At 42.3% G+C, this 19,869-nt stretch overlaps 2 protein-coding genes across 4 annotated transcripts; one reads left to right on the top strand and one right to left on the bottom strand.

Moving 5' to 3' along the window:
- Positions 1-734: 734 nt before the first annotated feature.
- acaa2 (acetyl-CoA acyltransferase 2) lies at positions 735-6,333 on the bottom strand. Of its 2 annotated transcripts, XM_024438494.2 has the most exons (11): positions 5,799-6,333; positions 4,818-4,872; positions 3,996-4,162; positions 3,777-3,905; positions 3,357-3,473; positions 3,073-3,220; positions 2,679-2,854; positions 2,345-2,474; positions 2,151-2,221; positions 1,818-1,972; positions 735-1,599 (listed from the first exon to the last, which is right to left on the bottom strand). In XM_024438494.2, exons 2-11 carry the CDS (start codon positions 4,831-4,833, stop codon positions 1,515-1,517), a joined length of 1,194 nt encoding a protein of 397 aa, XP_024294262.1. In that variant the 5' UTR covers positions 4,834-4,872; positions 5,799-6,333; the 3' UTR covers positions 735-1,514. The 2 variants fall into 2 exon arrangements, with proteins under 2 accessions (XP_024294262.1, XP_024294261.1); XM_024438493.2 differs by lacking the exon at positions 5,799-6,333 and having other exon boundaries at positions 4,818-4,962.
- On the top strand, positions 5,157-9,708 carry mrpl40 (mitochondrial ribosomal protein L40). Of its 2 annotated transcripts, none has more exons than XM_024438496.2 (5): positions 5,157-5,216; positions 8,014-8,097; positions 8,241-8,396; positions 8,772-8,853; positions 9,009-9,708. In XM_024438496.2, exons 1-5 carry the CDS (start codon positions 5,209-5,211, stop codon positions 9,234-9,236), a joined length of 558 nt encoding a protein of 185 aa, XP_024294264.1. In that variant the 5' UTR covers positions 5,157-5,208; the 3' UTR covers positions 9,237-9,708. The 2 variants fall into 2 exon arrangements, with proteins under 2 accessions (XP_024294264.1, XP_024294263.1); XM_024438495.2 differs by lacking the exon at positions 5,157-5,216 and adding an exon at positions 6,554-6,754.
- The last annotated feature ends 10,161 nt before the right edge of the window (positions 9,709-19,869 follow it).

Below are 19,869 nucleotides of genomic sequence, written 5' to 3'. Positions count from 1 at the left end.
TCCACCCCCAGACCATTATTCCTCCTCCCACCAAACTTTAGTGTGCACTATGCAAACCCTTTCTCTATGCACCCAGTAGCATTCTCCTGGCTTCCGTCAAACCCAGATTTGTCTGTCGGACTGCCAGGTGGTGAAGTGTGATTCAAGATGCCAGAGAATGCATTTCCACTGCTCCAGAGTCGAATGACAGCGAGCTTAACACCACGCCAACCGACGCTTGGCATTGCACATGGGCTTGCGTGTGTGGCTGCTCGGCCATGGAATCCCATTTCATGAAGCTCCCGACCAACAGTTCTTGTGCTGACGTTGCTTCCAGAGGTAGGTTGGAACTCGGTAGTGAGTGTTGCAACCAAAGAGAATTTTTACATGTTACGGCACTCAAGTTCCTTGAGATGGTGTGGCCTATATCTCGCAGCTGGGCCGCTGTTACCCATAGACATTTCCACGTCACAATAACAACACTTACAGTTGACCGGGGCAGTTCCAGCAGGGCAGACATTTGACAAATTGACTTGCTAGAAAGCTGGCATCCTATGACAGTGCCACATTGAAAGTCACTGAGGTTTTCAGTAAGGCCATTCGATGGCCAATGTTAGTTTGTCTGTGGAGATTGCATATGTGGCTGAAACAGCTGAAGCCACTACTTTGAAGGGGTGTCAACTTCAGGCAATAGACAGTGAAAGACCTAGTAACTACTACATGATACTCCATAAAGAATCACCAACAATCTCACATTAATTTGTGAATCCCAGGTTTTCACTTTAATCATTAAAAAAATAAGAGCTTTACAGGCAACCTTACATCATACACACACACGTCTCACATATATATCCAGTAGATAAGGCAATGGTGATCCATGCAAAGGAGTGATAATTCAAGCAAGAAATTCTGGATCAATTATGCAGTTACTTCTCAATCCACAGAAAGCAACATTGGTTACATCAACTCAATAACACTCACCTCAACTATTCATATACTACAGCGAGATGTAAATGGTATGTCCTGCTATGAGCTAGCATTGTCTCCAAGGCAAACAAAGACTTACAAAAACAGGAGTTAGCCCTTCAGATTCACAAGGCCTCTTTAAGCAGATTGTTCATGTATGGCAACCATACTGTCTTTTAGAAAAAGGTAACAGGAATATGAAACATCCAAGAAAGGAAGTTTAGACATTTATGTTCCTAAACATACAAATACCATTGTCTATGTTCAGAGAAACAGCAACCATTTTCTGGAGTAATTGAAGTCTTTGTATTTTTTCTGAGTGTAGATGCTGGAGTCATGTCTAATTTGAAGTGTGGGTCAAATGTACAAAGAGCCTAATTTTTATTTATTTTTTACATTGGAAAGTGGATATTCTTACATTAAGTCAATACTAAGAAAACTCTACCTTGGACAAAAACATAAGGTCTTACTCGAGTGTGTATATGGCATGTACTCTATTGAGTATATAGGGTGTGGTGTATGTTAAGAGTGTGGATGGTATTCTAATTGTGGATGGTTTGCTCGGTTCCTCAGTGAGTGTTCTCTATGATTATGGCGATACCCTGACCACCACCGATGCAAGCTGATCCCACAGCATACTTTCCCCCAATCCGCCTGAAGGAGAGAGCAAAACCACAAAATGGAAATCACTCACCTGTGAGATAATATGAATTGCTCAGCAATTGAATAGCGTTATTTAATGGTTTAGCTCCTGTATGCTGAGGTATAGAACAGCCCTTAGCCGTGGTATATTGGTCAGATACACTGTTTGTTGAACTACATAGAATGATAAGTAGTGCTCTGAGTAGTAAGAAGACTACTGGTGTGGTTACCTGAGCTCGTGGACCAGGTGAGCAGTGATGCGTGCTCCAGAGGCTCCCAGGGGGTGGCCAATGGCAATAGCCCCCCCATCAGCATTACTCTTCTCTGGGTCCAGACCCAATGCCTTGGCAACGGCCAGGTACTGAGCAGCAAATGCCTCATTCACCTGAGAGACAGCCAAGGTGAGAAAGAAGACATGAGAAGTCAGAGCAGGAGAAAGAGAAACAGTGAGAAGGAGGAAGTCAATTCTATAAGGTGCACTACAAGAAGGAGATTGAGTAAAGCAAAACAATATCTGCGATTTCCTGCACCAGTTCCTACTTCATGAACTTAGACAAGCATACCTCCACCAGATCCATGTCTTGGAGGGTGAGACCTGCTTTCTTCAGGGCTTCTGTGATGGCTGGGACTGGGCCTGAGGGGGAAAATGACAGAATCTTACCAACAAAAACCACTAGATGGCCATGCTGGAAAGGACTATATTTGGCTGTATCATATGTTTTCATTAGGTACATGAGATATGTTGCCAGTCACCCACCGATTCCCATAATGCTTGGGTCACAGCCAGAGACGTGATAGGCCACAATTCTTGCCAATGGGGTGAGCTTGTGCTCCTTCACAGCTTCCTCACTGGCTATCACCACGGCAGCAGCGCCATCAGACACACCCTGTTGAAAAGGAGCATATCTTGCAAAACAGTACATTCAAAACTAGCACAGGATTTAAACCTAGCACACAAAAATGATCTGCATGCCATTTAAAACCGGTGTGTTTGGGGACAGACTGAATGTGATACTCCGTTGGCAAGCGCTGGTAGGAACTGGGTGAAAGGGCTTGGACCCAGAAGTGAATCGGTTTTGTTAAGAACTCACTGATGCGTTGGCGGCAGTAACCGTTCCTCCCTTTTTGAAGACAGGGGGTAGCCTAGCCATCTGCTCCAGGGTGGTCTGGGGACGAGGGTGCTCATCCTGGGTCATGGGTACTTTGCCCTTCTTTGCCTTCACGTCGATGGGTGCTATCTCTGCCGTGTAGTGGCCCGCCTCATGGGCTAAGGTTTAGAGCGCACACAGACAAAGTCAGTGATGTAGTCAGCCTTCAGATAGAAATATGGAAAAACTGTTCATTGTCATGACAAGATACAGAAGTATTTCTGGTTTACCGAGGACAGATAATCAGGAATTCCTTATTAAAATCAGGACAGTCTTCATGCCTTAAGTAAGGATTGTAAACATGTAAGCTTAGTTATGGTAAGGGTTGACCTCTAACCTGCCTTCCACCTCTGCTGGGTCTGGTGTGCATATTTGTCACAGTCGTCTCTGCTGATCTCATATTTCACTGCCAGGTTCTCTGCTGTGATGCCCATGGGGATCTTAATGTGCAGGTCAGTAAGCCCTGCCCACAGAGTGTCCTCTAGCTGAGACAAAGAATACAGAACACATTAGTTTAGTCCTTGGCATTGGTTTAGAGCAGCTGTTAAAGGGCTCTTGCAGTCAAAAATTATCAAAACCACACATTTGGTTCTTACCGCTCCTCATTTATTAATTCAATACCTTGAGGTCGAGTCCGAACTTGGTTCCGAAGCGGATGTTGCGGACAGCGTATGGCGCCTGGCTCATGCTCTCCGAGCCGCCACACAGCACCACCTCTGAATCCTTCAAACAGATTTCCTACAGAGACATACAGGGTCTTAAAGGGGACAAACGCACAAGGCTGCAAATGTTCCTAAGCAATCAGCAGAGGAAGAAACCATGCACCTACAATTGACCTGCAAACAAAAGGGTAGGTGACACTGCAGCAGAAAGAACTTTCCTGGGGTCTCTGTGACTAAACTTTGTATAATATATATCTTTTTTAATTATAGTGTACAGTGGGCAGGAGTCCAGTTCAGACAGAGATACATTAAGAAATCCTCAGTGGAGAGTAACAGTGTAGACTATGTAGAGTCTTAGTGCTTAGTGTGTCTACTGTACCTGAGCACCATTGATGATTGACTGAAAGCCAGACCCACACAGGCGGTTCACGGTGAGAGCAGGCACTGGAATGGGCACCCCACACCTCAGGCCCACGTGACGGGCAATGTATGGAGCATCTGCAGAGCTCTGGAGAGAAAGAGAACCTGTCTTATTAAGTCAACTCTCACATTTCCTTCCTAGAGCGTTTATCCTTGCCCTTTGGAGTTTTAGACACACCTGCATTACGTTTCCAAAGATAACACTGTCGACAAGCTCAGGTGCAACTCCCCCAGCAGCAAGGGCAGCCTTGGAGGCATGCTCTGCTAGGTCTGTTGCACTGTGATCCTTCAGCACCCCACCGTAGGTTCCAAACGGGGTCCGCTTAGCAGACACAATAAACACATCTGGATGGAGAGAAAGAGAAGTCTGTGTGAGGTGACTAATCAAGCTTTCCTGCAGCTAGCTTTGGACATGGTTTGAGTGACTAAACAGTAAACATATTGGACTTAAAGGCTGTCTTGCCTACTCTCACTGCATAAACGTTTGAGAGTGCTATCATAAAACTCCACTGCAGTGTCATTGCAATTCTCATGCAACTATGAATAGTGCCACGGTCACCTTCACCCTACATTCATTTTCAACTCAACTAGCCTTTAGAAATGAAACGATAGAGGCAACTGTCAGTTGTTGAATATGTGCAGGGCAGACACTTGACAAGAAATACACAAGTTTACATGTAGAAACAGACTGACAACTGTCCTTTATTCATTCATTATGAATAACGATCACAGCTGGAGAGGCTAAACGGTGACAACTCTAAAGGGGAACACAATGTTTAAATTCACAAATGTAGGCTATAGTCAGTAGTGCGCAACTAGCCATGAACAATCGTTTGAACTTTGTCGACTGTCTGGAGCTTCTAGTTATAATTTGGCAGACAGACAAGCTATCCACGTTACTACGCAGACACCTTTGCAGAGCAAGATAAACATGTTAGCAGAAAACTAAAAGCATGCATTTCGTGGCGCTTGGTTTATGAAAAATAACAATATTACTTACTTCTGAGCAGTGACATAACGTTGATTCCTCCTTACGTCCACGAAGGTCAATGTATCTGTTTGAACCGGGAGTCAATTTAAGGGCGCTTTTATGACTAACTCTGGCAATCTTGGGTCGTCACTAGTTACCACAGTCACAAAGTCATAAACCCCGCCTATTTCTACAATTTATATTCTTAAAGGGTGCTTTAAAACCTAACCTTAACCACACTGCTAACCGTATGCCTAACCTTAAATGACAAAAAGCACATTCTTGTTTTCATGATTTTTTTTACCATATAGACCATTTATACATTGAGGCTGTGGTAACTAGTGGAAATTTGACCTTTTGCCTAAATAATGTGTATCTAATCATTGAGACAACAACATTCGACAAAATAACTCCGATCAACATGTTTCTGTAAGGAAATGTTAAATGGTTACTTGTACAATATTTATTCAGTTATGTAGCTATGTTTACTTGGAAAAGTGTCTAATGTTACTGACAAATTGTATCTCTGATGTAACCAGTGCAATCTGGTCTCGGAGCATATCTTGTTATTCTTTATGTAAATCAAGGACACTCCGTTTAGTATGATATTCTCCTTTCGTATGGTATGTATTAATTTGTGGACGTCGTGGATGTGGATGTTACGAATGACAATTCGTATTATATCTTACGAATTAGCAAAACGTACAATATGTTACAAATATACTAAGCACATGATATATTACGAAAATTCAAAATGTGCAATATGTTACGAACTAGCTAAAAGTGTTATATATTACGAATTTGAAAGACTCAATGCGTTACAAATTTGCAAAATGTGCAATATTGTAATGAAACAGCAGGGAGCCGGTCTCTAACCCTCGACCTTCTAGCCCGAGGTCCCCAGGGTCGTTACAATATGTTTCGAATTTGCAAAACGTATGATTATGTAGCGACCCGCAGAGACAGCTGTGTGTTATGTGTTAGGCTCGTAGGTGGTTGTGTTTTACTTACCAGTACCCAGTGTTCGCGGGGTCCGAAATGCCAATCAACCTGCCATATGCCAATCACGGGAATGCCTGGAATGTTCTGATGCCGGGCATCCTGGTGGTTGGCGGAGTGGCATGGAGGGGGGTTGGAGCATTGGATGTTAAGACCAGGTTTAGCTTTTGTTCTCTCTCTTATGTCTGGCCTTCACAAAAGAAGGCAACTGTGGATTATCTTTCATTTATTTTGCGTGGGCTACGGCCAAACAGTAGCCTGTGTAAAGTTGGGTTAATAAACCGTCAATTCGTAAACTCAAGCCTCAATCTGGACAATTGTTCCTTAATGATCTAGTCAGGTCATTACAATATGTTACGAATTCTAGCTAGGTGGCTAGAGGTTAGGGTTAGGTTTAGCCAACATGCTAAGAGGTCCCAAAGTTGGGTCCCAGTAGGTGGCTAGAGTTTAGGGTTAGGGTTAAATTTAGGATATAGGTTAGGTTTAGCCAACATGCTAAGAGGTCCCAAAGTTGCTGATTAGCAAAAATTTGTTGCTAACGTTTGCGTTATACACCCACCCACTCACCTCAACCAACCACCTAAGTAACCATCTGTTTTATGCAACCATACTAAACGTAACATATCATACTAAACGTAACATATCATACGAAATGGCGTGTATTTACGTGCATAATAATACGACATGCTCTGAGACCGAGTTGCAACGTAAAGTGAGCGAGGCGAGCTACAACAATGGGATCGAAAGTGTCCATCTGAAGCTCGAGCTAAATTTACGTCTGTTTCAAGTTGCACTTCCGTCCTGCGGCTGTCAAGGGGACCGCAATGATAAAATGTGTTGATACACATGAATAACTTTCATCTGATTTGATTGAATAGTAATCATAGTATATCGATCATGTCCATTGCTGTATCGCGTGCCCTGTGTAGGGTATTGTCCCGACAGACTGCAGTGCCAACTAACGTTAGGTGAGTTGTCTCATGCAATTCTGGTTAGCATAGGAAAGCTAGCTAACGTTAGCTACAGCAGTTGGAACATGTTTTCTTTTCTCATCCAGCTGTATGCTAAAACCTAAGCCAGTTAGCTAACTACGTTATCTATTCACTGCAGTGGAGTTCCACCAGGTTCGATTTAGGGTCTGGTAGTGTTCAGTTTATATATTTTACCTATTGGCAGTGTTATCAGAAGGCACAGTTTTGATTTTCACTGCTACGCAGACAATACACACATTTGCATTCCTGTGTCACCAGAAGATTTTAGCTCCACGGATAAATTATTAGACTGTATTAGTGATTTAAATACTTGGATGGCTCACAACTTCCTCAAGCTAAATCAACACAAGACGAGGTACTTATTGTTGGAGCCAAAGCACAGAGAGAAAATCAAGCTGCACATTTTAACTCACTGGCAATACAAATAAATACCAGGTACATAACCTAGGTGTTGTTTTAGATTCTGAACAAAATGTTGAATCACACATTAGGAATGTGACCAAAATAGCTTTTTTTACCACCTAAGGAACATTGCCAAGGTGCGACCATTTCTCTCAGGGTGATACAGAGAGACTCATCCATGCTTTTATTACAAGCAGGTTTGACTAATGTAATGCTATCCTGTCTGGTCTACCTTAGAAAGCCATTGGTCAACTGCAAAACATACAGAATGCAGCAGCGTGAATACTGACCAAGACCAGATGGAGAGGTCTCTGCACTGGCTGCCTATTAGTTTTTAAATGAATTTTAAGATAATTCTATTGTTTAAAAAAAAAAATCAATCCACAATTGTGCACCCCAATACATGTCAGACATGCATTTAAGTTATGTACCCAGTAGGTCCCTCAGGTCCTCTGGCACTGGCCTTTTAACTATCCCAAAGCCTAGGACCAAGAGGCAGGCAGCTGTTAGTTATTATGTCCCCAGCCTCTGGAATAGTGTACCTGAGGGGGGCTGAAACTGTAGACATAAAGAGTTCTTAAAACATATTTTCAGCTTTGCCTTTCCTTAGGGTGCTTTTTGGTTGTTCAGTTTGTCATTCCTATTGTTTTTTATCATGTTTGTTGTGTAGTAAATACTTCAGCTTTTATTTTCATTAGTTTTTTCCTGTAAAGCACATCACATTGCATGTCTGAAATGTGCTTTATAAAGCTTGACTTGATCTGTTACAGTAGCTAGCTTGAGCTAACTAGTAGTTCTCCCCTTCCTCTGATTTGGTATGTTGTTCTGCACAGCTCTTTGATGGGAGTGGACGGTCATGTCAGTCAAGGTCCTTGGTTTGCATCTGTCCTCACATTGAAGACATCTGCGCCACTAAGGTAAGTTGAAAATCCTTTTGTCTATAAAGGGTTTGTTCTCTAGTGCACTTTCAGACTCTCTTTGCAGTTCCCTTAGGCACCATTTGTTATAAATGCACTACAAGCTCAACTTTCACTCATTCTGCCTGCGTGTGCTCTAACAGAGCAGAGCCCAAGAAGAAGAAGAAAGTGGACCCTCGTAGAGAGCAGATGGTGAGAGAGAGACTGAAGAAGAAATTGAAGAAGCTGGAGAGAGTTCCTCCTGAGCTCATTCCCATTGAAGACTTCACAACCCCAGCCAAATACATGGACGAGACCAGGTATGGCTCACCCACCTTTAGTGTTTAAATTAATGGAGTGGCTGACATTCCCATACAAAATCTGGGCACCCCCATGAGTTACTATGGTGGGCACACCCTACCATTGAAGTAGGCACATCCATAAGCTTGGAATATTTACTGTTGCTTCACTCCCAACAGTCAATAGTGGCTTAGTTTGAACCCTGCTTACCATAGTGATCTCCAGCAATAGTCTTAGAAACACACCAAAATCAGCTGATGGATTGAAATTGAGTATGATGCTGTGCTTAACTGATTGTTCTGTTGAGTGACACACTATTAGTGCATTCCAAATTAATTTCTCTGTCCTAATGTACACCTGAATAGGTCCCTATTCTATTTGTTCATTTTTCCTAGGGTGCGTGGTGCTCCTCAACTTCCCTTTGAGGAGAGTGAACGTCGGGCTCTACTGCTGAAGGAGTGGTCCCGCTACAAACAGGTAAATGTGATCTTGTAAGCCATTGTTGGTTTAAACTATCACTACAGTCATATTTGGAAGCAGAAATCAGTGAGCAGCCATTGACAGTACCTTCTTTGTAGACATTTTGATATACCCAGTTTCTGTGCCACATTTTGACTTTCTGCTACGAGCAGACCCAACACCGGGCAGAGATGGAGGCAGTAGGCCTGGCTGTGGAGGCCCAGAGGGAGGCTCTGGAGGAGCTGAGGCTGGAGTCAGAGGAGCTCTACCAGGCAGCACTGAGGCCAGACCCCTTGCTCTTCCCCTTCAACCACCAGGGACCCAGCTACACACCGCCCAAGGCCCAGTATGAGGCACCTGAAGGCAAATACAACAACATCACCAAAGTCTACACCCAGTGAGAGGGTGGCAGCATTAACATTGTGGGCATAACATGTGTTGACATGGTTATTACATCCCCTGGTCTTTACATGATTTGGACAGACTAAATATTTGACGAGCATGTTCATGAAAATAGTTTAGACATGAAAGCTAGAACAACCTCCCTGCCACCAATAGTGGATGGATGTCTCATTCAAAGGGTATTTCAACCGCTTACCGACCAGAGGACCATGACCCGGTCATATTCATCGTATTGACAACTGCCCTGTCATGGAACAAGTTTCAATTCACACTCATAAAGTGATTCACATTCTGTACTGTATTGTTACATTCATAAACATCATAGTTTAAATACAACCAGTAAGTAAAACATACCAGAGGGTTGAAAAAGGATTAACTTTTTAATTTATTTTTATTATATACATTTGAATGTATATAACAGACTGTAGATGAGTTATCCTGTGAAATAATAAAGACAAAGAGCCCGTGTAATGGTGTTACAGAAACACTGGCCTCCATTTCAATAGGTAGAGAAACATACAAGCGCTCACTTGAGTCTTTCCACACAATGACCTAGACAGTATTAAAAAAAGTCAGACCACTGGTGCGACCCAGAATATTGTATGGTATGGTGCTGTTACCCTTATGCCAATACAGTAATTATTTTCACCAAAATACACTCACCGGCCAGTTTGTTAGGTACACCACCCCGTTCATGAAAATGGATTGCTCCTACTTAAAAAAAATATAAAAAAATATTTGACCTTTATTTTACTAGGCAAGTCAGTTAAGAACAAATTCTTATTTTCAATGACGGCCTAGGAACAGTGGATTAACTGCCTGTTCAGGGGCAGAACGACAGATTTTGTACCTTGTCAGCTCGGGGATTTGAACTGTTCGATTGAACGTTAGAATGGGCAAAACAAGTGATCTAAGTGACTGAGTGTGGCATGATCGTCGGTGCCAGGCGCGCCGGACCCTGTATCAGAAATGGCCGCCCTCCTGGGCTTTTCACACAAGTGTCTAGGGTTTACCGAGAATGGTGCAACAAACAAAAAACATTCAGTCCTGTGGGAGAAAACAGCTCAATAATGAGATCGATCGAAGAATGGCAAGAATCGTCCAAGCTAACAGGCGGTCCACAAAGGGACAAATAACGGTGCAGTACAACAGTAATATGCAGAATGGCATCTCGGAACGCACAACTCATTGATCCTTGTCACGGATGGGCTATTGTAGCAGACGGCCACACCGGGTTACACTCCTATCAGCTAAAAACAAGAAGTGGCTCCAGTGGGCACGCGGTCACCAACACTTGAAAATTGAGCAGTGGAAAACATTGCCTGGAACAGCGAGGTCAGTTTACTTGAGTGGCCTGCCCAGTCCCCAGACCTCAACCCAATAGACCATCTTAGGGATGAGCAGGAATGAGCTGTTTTGCAACATTAAATGTACCGCCGTCCAATCTGCAGCAACTGTGCGATGCCATCGCGTCATCATGGACCAACATCCCTGTGGAATGTTTCAGACACCTTGTAGAATGCCCCAAAGAATTCAGGCTGCTCTGGAGGCAAGGGGGGTCCTAATAAACTGTCCAGTGAGTGGATATCATTGCTCAGTATATTGCTCACGCATATCTTAATTTGTATAACTTATGGAAAGACTACAAAGCACATTTTCACAATCAATACTTGTGTTATTGATCTCGGTGTAGAACGCTGTGACTTTCAAGTGTAACAGTTTAGCTTCCGTCCCTCTCCTAGCCCCTACCTGGGCTCAAACCAGGGACCCTCTGCACACATCGACAACAGCCACCCTCAAAGCATCCTTACCCATCGCTCCACAAAAGCTGCAGCCCTTGCAGAGCAAGGGGAACAACTACTTCAAGGTCTCAGAGCGAGTGACATCACAGATTGAAATGCTATTAGCACCCCGCTAACTAGCTAGCCATTTCACATCGGTTACACAAGCAGTAGAGGTACACTCTCCTAATACCATTGGAGTACACTGGACACCTCTGGGAAGAAACCATTTATGACAGAGTGGTTCTGGTGGTCCTGGAGAGCAGGCTTTTCCCCAGCCAACTGAACTAATAGTGTTTAAAACAAAAAGCATTCACACCCTCTGCAGGGGGCATTTTCAGCTAAGTTACAGAACATTCAGATGTAATAAATTGTGTAGAACAGACATTCTGTCATGAACAAATACAACTTTTACCAGCTCTATACATAACAATTATAGATGCAATGTCAATAGATTAGTCTGAATAAGCCACGGTCATGGTTTACTAGCCACAACTATACTGTGATTTAGTTTGTAACTCTACTGTGATTTAGTTTACGTAACTAAACAGACCTTAGATGCTACATTGTGGTTGGTTTGGCCATGTTTAGGGCCATGGCAGTGTTAACTCGGGATGGTTAAGACTGGGAATCCAGGGGCTTCCCCTGGTGCAGGGCCATGTGCCAGTCTCTGGGTGGATCTCGTCTCAGGTCCCACACAGGGGTGAACTTTCTCTGCTCCACCATCCGGTTCCTCTCACTCTGCTGTAATGACTCCCGGGGTAGGGGGAGGACAGGCAGAGTTGGTTAGGGGACAGTGCAAGAGAGATCTTTCACAATATCCTGTTCATAAGCAAACTGTAGCCAATATTTCTGGATGTCGATGGCATTTTCCCTGTAAATGCAGGATTGCTGGTTCCTGTGCTGCTTAGGCCATTTCAAAGTGATGATTGAGTGCTCAACTGTACCTTGGTCTCTGGACTTGGGTTCTTCTCCCACTCTCGACATGTGTAGTAGTCTTCCTTCCACTGCCAGCAGGAGGGGATGTGCCATGCCTATAGTAGTTATGGAAACGGTTCCACAGGCTTTTGCAGGGTCTGAATTCAGCCAGTAGTCATCACAGGTCCGGGGTGGCTAGGGAGATTATAATTACAGGTAATTAGTAGCCTTGGGCGGCATACCGTATAACGAGGTATTTGGAAATAGCCATGGGATGGTTTTTCAATACCGTCAAAACAATTTCTTCGTTTTTGTTATTATAAATGTGAATATTTGTTGGTACTTTCTAAGTAAATACCTGAAGTCAAATTGTGCAATATGTTAGGAGATAAAGAAGATCGCGTTCATTTCACCTGTCACATAATTTTTTATTATGAATCTTACCGACCGAGGTAAAGACAGTTTCAAGTTCGATATTCGACGGATATTCGCGCTTTCAAACCACTTGAGCCACAGAATCCAAATAAGTGTCATGATGTTGGAAAAATTGCGCACAACATTGCACAAGTTTTATTTTAACGATTTAGACATGAATTTGCTTTCCAAAGCTAATAAACATGTGGAACTGTGAGCAGCGTTTCGTAATCCTAGTTGAATTAGTTAGGGAGCGTGAACAAAGTACAAACTTTTTTTACATTAAAATTTCAATAGCTCCTTGGTCATGTGACATACTTACTTCAAACAAGGTTCAGAATGTCCACTGACTATTCTTCTGTATTGCACACCCTTTAGTTTGTCAATTTTCATCTCACAAGATTTTGTGTGAATTCTTCAAAATGTAGAATTTCAATAGCTCCTTAGTCATGTGACCTGGTGACTTCAAGCAATGTTCAGAATGTCCACTGACTACCCTTCTATATTGCACACCCTTGTTCCATCTTCGCAATAGCTATCTTTCACATGGACACTGAAAAGATCTGCAAATAGCTGTATGTGGTATGGATCAAGGTCAGGAGAGGTGTTAAAACAGAGGTGCTTAAAGGAAGGCGCACAGGTAGGCCTCATGAAAAACAGTGTTTCATATGCTCTTTTTAATCACAGTAATAGGCAGTGATTTGTCAGTCACAGTGAGCTTGATAACGTGAAATAATCCTTTTTATAGCATCACTTTCATATACTGTACATTAAGACAAATCCTTCTATGTTGAGTATTAGAACGCAGTTTACATAACGTGATAATGACTTGATATTTGAGTGCAGTCACAACAAGCCACCTGCAGACAACTTACAAAATGCAATATTGCATTTGAGGGTTTGTTTTTTCTGATGAAAATAGTTATTTGATGCATGGTCTACTATTTCTAACTGGGAAAATAAATTCCTATGTCTTTTGTGAGTAAAATCCTTTTTCCAAAATTGATTTAGGTACATTTTTGTGAAGAGGTATGAGGGTTGTGATGTGGGTCATTTAATAGTACAATAATTTAAGGGATCAATACATTCCTATATTGCTTCCACAGTTTCTGCATGAACCATCAGGCCAAGTGTTTTTGGTTGACCCTGCTGGACAGAAAGAGAAGGAGGAATCAGAACACGCTGCATTCAAATTCAGGTGTTAGTTATTCCATTGTACTGGATCTAATACATATTAGCATTTTACATACATTCATAAGTGTAATACTTTTTTATGACATACTGTGAAAAACTCTCTTGGCTGCTGGCTCTGTCACTTTCAGACATGTGCAGAGCAGACTTGAACCACAGGGGTTCTCTGTAAAGAGAGTAATCCAGAAGGCACAGACACACCCCTTGACTTTCAATTGGCACTGTTGACCTGTATGTATCCTCTCTTCATTGTGGTGCACAGTCTGGCAGTCTGACTAAAGTGCCAGAGGTATGAGGAGAGACATTCTCCTTTGTATTTATGGGAACAAATATTTCCTAACACTTTGGATCCTATTCTTGGACAGTTAGAAGACACAATGCATCAATGCAAAAAAAAGTGTATTACTAATTACTGTCCATGAGTAACCTCAACCTTGTGGTTCTATGGGTGTTTGGGCCAATAAAGTGCCAACTCAATTCTACCACTGACTAGTCTCTCATGCCCCTATGAATGGGGACACAGGGCAATAGTTTTTCATCTAAACCAGCCCTTTTTTACTGGAGTACACAAACCCCTAATTGGGGCTCTTTTCTTGACACATAGTAGCAGTTTACCAGATAACAAGTCAAGAAGAACAAAAAGTAGATTGTTGTAAGGGATTATTACATCCTGTGCTGGCCCCATTGTCATATCCATTCTGGATTCTGAGTGGTAAAATCAGAGCTGAAAAATGTCTATGTATGTGTATACCTTTTCCGCCAAGACAGAACTGCCAAAGGGGGTGGAGTTGCAATCTACTGCAGAGACAGCCTGTAGAGTTCTGTCATGCTATCCAGGTCTTTTTAAAAGTAGAAGGTCGAACTGCCCAAACAGTTTGAGTTTATACTTTTAAAAATCCACCATTCCAGAAATAAGTCACTCACTGTTGATGCTTGTTACTACAGACCCCCCTCAGCCCACAGCTGCGCCCTGGACACCATATGTGAATTAATTGCCCCCTATTTATCTTCAGAGTTTGTACTGTTAGGTGACCTAAACTGGGATATGTTTAGCACCCCGGCCGTCCTACAATCTAAGCTAGATGCCCTCAATCTCACCCAAATTATCACTCACTGTTGCTAATTAGCATCGAATAGCCCCCGCAATATACAACTTTTCAGGGAAGTTAGGAACTTATCTGGCAGACTCAACAGCCTTGGTTTCTCAAATGACTGCCTCGCCTGGGTCACCAACTACTTCTCAGATAGAGTTCAGTGTGTCAAATCGGAGGGCCTGTTGTCCGGACCTCTGGCAGTCTCTATGGGGGTGATACAGGGTTCAATTCTCGGGTTGACTCTTTTCTCTGTATACATCAATGATGTCGCTCTCGCGGCTGGTGATTCTCTGATCTACTTCTATGCAGACGACACCATTCTGTATACTCCTGGCCCTTCTTTGGACACCGTGTTAACTGACCATACAACTCTCATTCCGTGGCCTCCAACTGCAAGTAAAACTAAATGCATGCTCTTCAACTGATCGCTGCCCACACCTGCTCGCCTGCCTAGTATCACTACTCTGAACGGTTCTGACTTAGAATATGTGGACAACTACAAATACCTAGGTATCTGGTTAGACTGTAAACTCTCCTTCCACACTCATATTAAGCATCTCCAATCCAAAATTAAATCTAGAATCGGCTTCCTGTTTCGCAACAAAGCATCCTTCACTCATGCTGCCAAACATACCTTCGTAAAACTGACTATCCTACCGATCCTTGACTTTGGTGATGTCATTTACAAAATAGCCTCCAACACTCTACTCAACAAATTGGATGCAGTATATCACAGTGCCATCCGTTTCTTCACCAAAGCCCCATATACTACTCACCACTGTGACCTGTATGCTCTCGTTGGCTGGTGCTCGCTTCATATTGGTCGCCAAACCCACTGGCTCCAGGTCATCTATAAGTCTTTGCTAAGTAAAGCCCCGCCTTATCTCAGCTCACTGGTCAGCATAGCAGCACCCACCTGTAGCACTCGCTCCAGCAGGTATATTTCACTGGTCACCTCCAAAACCAATTCCTCCTTTGGCTGCCTTTCCTTCCAGTTCTCTGCTGCCAATGACTGGAACGAATTGCAAAAATCACTGAAGCTGGAGACTCATATCTACCTCACTATCTCTAAGCATCAGCTATCAGAGCAGCTTACAGATCATTGCACCTGTACATAGCCCATCTGTAAATACCTCATCCCCATATTGTTTTTTATCTTATTTATATTTATTTTTTATTTTTGATCCTTTGCACCCTAGTATCTCTACTTGCACATTCATCTTCTGCACATCTATCACTTCAGTGTTTATTTGCGAAATTGTAATTATTTCGCCACTACGGCCTATTTATGGCCTTACATCCCTAATCTTACTTCATTTGCACACACTGTATATAGACTTTTCTATTGTGTTATTGACTGTACATTTGTTCATTCCATGTGTAACTCTGTGTTGATGTTTGTGTCACTCTGCTTTGCTTTATCTTGGCCAGGTCGCAGTTGTAAATGAGAACTTGTTCTCAACTGGCCTACCTGGTTAAATAAAGGTGAAATAAAAATAAAATAAGTTAAAAAATACTGTATGTGGAATGTCTTATGTCTGTCCTACATGTAGTGTTGGTACATGTCAAATCAAATCTAAATCAAATCAAATTTATTTGTCACACACATAGTTAGCAGATGTTAATGCGAGTGTAGCGAAATGCTTGTGCTTCTAGTTCCCACAATGCAGTAATAACCAATGAGTAATCTAACCTAACAATTTCACAACTACCTTATACACAAGTGTAAAGGAATGAAGAATATGTACATAAAAATATATGAATGAGTGATGGTACAGAACGGCATAGGCAAGATGCAGTAGATGGTATTGAGTACAGAATATATATATGAGATGAGTAATGTAGGGTATGTGAACATATAAAATTGGCATAGTTTAAAGTGGCTAGTGATACATGTATTACATAAAGATGGCAAGATGCAGTAGATGGTATAGAGGACAGTATATACATATGAGATGAGTAATGTAGGGTATGTAAACATTGTATGAAGTGGCATTGTAATATTCCTCAACTGCATATATCATAAATTCTATTGCAAATAGCAGTATTATGTTCAACAACTGACATTTTCAGATATTATTTTGACAAACACACTTTGGTTCTTTCATTCTCTATTGTCATAGATTTGGTGGGCACTGTCATCTGTGATCTTTGTGATATGACTTTCTTTATTAAGCACATACTGATGAAACTGTCACTTCATTTTTTTTTCTTGAAGTCTACAAACACTCTACATTTATTCACTCTGTGATCGGGTTGGATGTTATATGCTACTTTTGTTATTGTCCTGCAAATGGTTCAGTGCCTATAATTTAGGCTGTGTGTGTAGAATGGGGCATAAAGGAAATGACCTTTACTAACAGCATACACATTTGGCTTGTGTATCCATTTGCCTGTAACTAATCAGAATTCCATTATGTTTACATAAAAAAGAGAACACTTCAAAATGAGAAGATCCTGCCATGGAAAAGACGACTGGGCGGATATAAAGTGGAAAGGAGGGTAAATAACTCACACCATGCAGCAGGACACCTTCAGCTGCGGGGTCTTTGGAATGCAGGTTTGATAGTTATATTTTCAATATTGAATGGTTAGCTGTAATGTGACAATTATGTCAAAAACTCTATTTTATTTTTTGGTATAGATGGCCAAGGAAGTTGCACAGACCTTCCCCAACATTCCCTCCCAAATTGATATGGAACCTTCAAAAACACATGGAGCAATTGCGAAAAGAAATGGATGAGGACATACTAAAAATGTCTGGTGTGCAATGACATTTAATTCAAAGTAAATGTAAATTCTTTATTTTTATGTAGTTGTGTCAGACAGCCATATGTTCAGTTCATGCCTATGATTTCAGAGTTCAACAAAGCCAACAACTGCTTCATGTGTGCCACTGATAAAGAACCTGGATGCGGCCCAAAGACTGACTGGGTTAGTAACTTTATTTAACATGTTTATAATCTTTTGACAACAGTGACGGCATGTAAGACAATTTATGATATAACACAATGGATGGCTAATTCATCATACTGCATTGATATTTGATATTACTTATAACGTGTTCCGCTTTGTTTTAGATTGAATGTTTTGCCAACGGGGGTTCCATGTGCTGTGCCTCGGAATGAAGACCAAAGAGTTCACCAGAGTAAAGAACACAAACTGGAAGTGCAGTCTTTGTTGTGGAAAATGTCTGCTCTACCCCATCCACACTGAAGAGGCTCTGACATGTACATCAACCAGGGTTAATGTCTGCTCTACCCCATCCACACTGAAGAGGCTCTGACATGTACATCAACCAGGGTTAATGTCTGCTCTACCCCATCCACACTGAAGAGGCTCTGATTACATGGATTGTATTTATCATCATTAGTCAGGGTTAATTGTCTGCAGAGACCCTCATCCACACTGAAGAGTTTGCTCACTGACATGGGGCTAATAATTTTGCAACCCAGTTTTTGATTTGTTAAAAAAGTTTGCTATACCCCATCCACACTGAAGATTGTGTCCCACATGTATTCTTCATCAAAAAATACAGGGTTAATGTTTATGCTTGACCCCATCCACACTGAAGTTCAAGGGGGCCTCTGACACTGTACATCAACCCAGGGCCTTAATGTCTGATGTCTGCTCTACCCCATCCACACTGAAGAGGCTCTGACATGTACATCAACCAGGGTTAATGTCTGCTATACCCCATCCACACTGAAGAGGCTCTGACATGTATATCAACCAGGGTTAATGTCTGCTATACCCCATCCACACTGAAGAGGCTCTGACATGTACATCAACCAGGGTTAATGTATGCTATACCCCATCCACACTGAAGAGGCTCTGACATGTACATCAACCAGGGTTAATGTCTGCTCTACCCCATCCACACTGAAGAGGCTCTGACATGTACATCAACCAGGGTTAATGTAATGTGCTATACCCCATCCACACTGAAGAGGCTCTGACATGTACATCAACCAGGGTTAATGTCTGCTATACCCCATCCACACTGAAGAGGCTCTGACATGTACATCAACCAGGGTTAATGTCTGCTATACCCCATCCACACTGGAGACTCTGACATGTACATCAACCAGGGATAATGTCTGCTCTACCCCATCCACACTGAAGAGGCTCTGACATGTACATCAACCAGGGTTAATGTATGCTATACCCCATCCACACTGGAGACTCTGACATGTACATCAACCAGGGATAATGTCTGCTCTACCCCATCCACACTGAAGAGGCTCTGACATGTACATCAACCAGGGTTAATGTCTGCTATACCCCATCCACACTGAAGAGGCTCTGACATGTACATCAACCAGGGTTAATGTCTGCCAGGGTATACCCCATCCACACTGAAGAGGCTCTGACATGTATATCAACCAGGGTTAATGTCTGCTATACCCCATCCACACTGAAGAGGCTCTGACATGTAATATCAACCAGGGTTAATGTATGCTATACCCCATCCACACTGAAGAGGCTCTGAAATGTACATCAACCAGGGTTAATGTCTGCTATACCCCATCCACACTGAAGAGGCTCTGACATGTATATCAACCAGGGTTAATGTCTGCTATACCCCATCCACACTGAAGAGGCTCTGACATGTATATCAACCAGGGATAATGTATGCTATACCCCATCCACACTGAAGAGGCTCTGAAATGTACATCAACCAGGGTTAATGTATGCTATACCCCATCCACACTGAAGAGGCTCTGACATGTACATCAACCAGGGTTAATGTATGCTATACCCCATCCACACCAGAAAAGAGGCTCTGACATGTATATCAACCAGGGTTAATGTCTGCTATACCCCATCCACACTGAAGAGGCTCTGACATGTACATCAACCAGGGATAATGTATGCTATACCCCATCCACACTGAAGAGGCTCTGACATGTACATCAACCAGGTATAAAGAGAAAGTTAGCACTGTGAAATGTTTCATACTTATTTGAAGTTAAGTGTCTGTTGACATGCTGGAAAAGATTAAAGGTCTACAATGTCTGTTTAATTTGTCAATATTCCATTTTTATTCATTGATGTACTGGCCAACAATACTGTGGTTACATGTCCAGTATATGTATTGACCAGCAAACCAACTGCAGTCTACCTCACTAGCTCACTCTCCATCCCTGCTTTGGACAATTAATAGCATGACTCTTGTACTTTGCCCTTTTCCTTTATGGTTGATATTAACGACAAAAGGAAATATTATCTGT

Source organism: Oncorhynchus tshawytscha, linkage group LG12 (assembly GCF_018296145.1).
Source record: "Oncorhynchus tshawytscha isolate Ot180627B linkage group LG12, Otsh_v2.0, whole genome shotgun sequence".
Lineage (NCBI taxonomy): Eukaryota > Metazoa > Chordata > Actinopteri > Salmoniformes > Salmonidae > Oncorhynchus > Oncorhynchus tshawytscha.
The sequence above is the reverse complement of the archived record's forward strand: the minus strand, read 5'-3'. Positions and strand labels throughout refer to the sequence as shown.

Coding starts and splice junctions, on each gene's coding strand:
- acaa2 (XM_024438494.2), bottom strand. Junction 2,475..2,678: donor TTACTGCCGCCAACGCATCA/GTGAGTTCTTAA, acceptor CCTTTTCAACAG/GGTGTGTCTGATGGCGCTGC. Junction 1,600..1,817: donor CACCTGGTCCACGAGCTCAG/GTAACCACACCA, acceptor TCTCTCCTTCAG/GCGGATTGGGGGAAAGTATG.
- mrpl40 (XM_024438495.2), top strand. CDS start 6,684: ATGTCCATTGCTGTATCGCGTGCCCTGTGTAGGGTATTGTCCCGACAG. Junction 8,397..8,771: donor AAATACATGGACGAGACCAG/GTATGGCTCACC, acceptor CATTTTTCCTAG/GGTGCGTGGTGCTCCTCAAC. Junction 8,854..9,008: donor AGTGGTCCCGCTACAAACAG/GTAAATGTGATC, acceptor TGCTACGAGCAG/ACCCAACACCGGGCAGAGAT.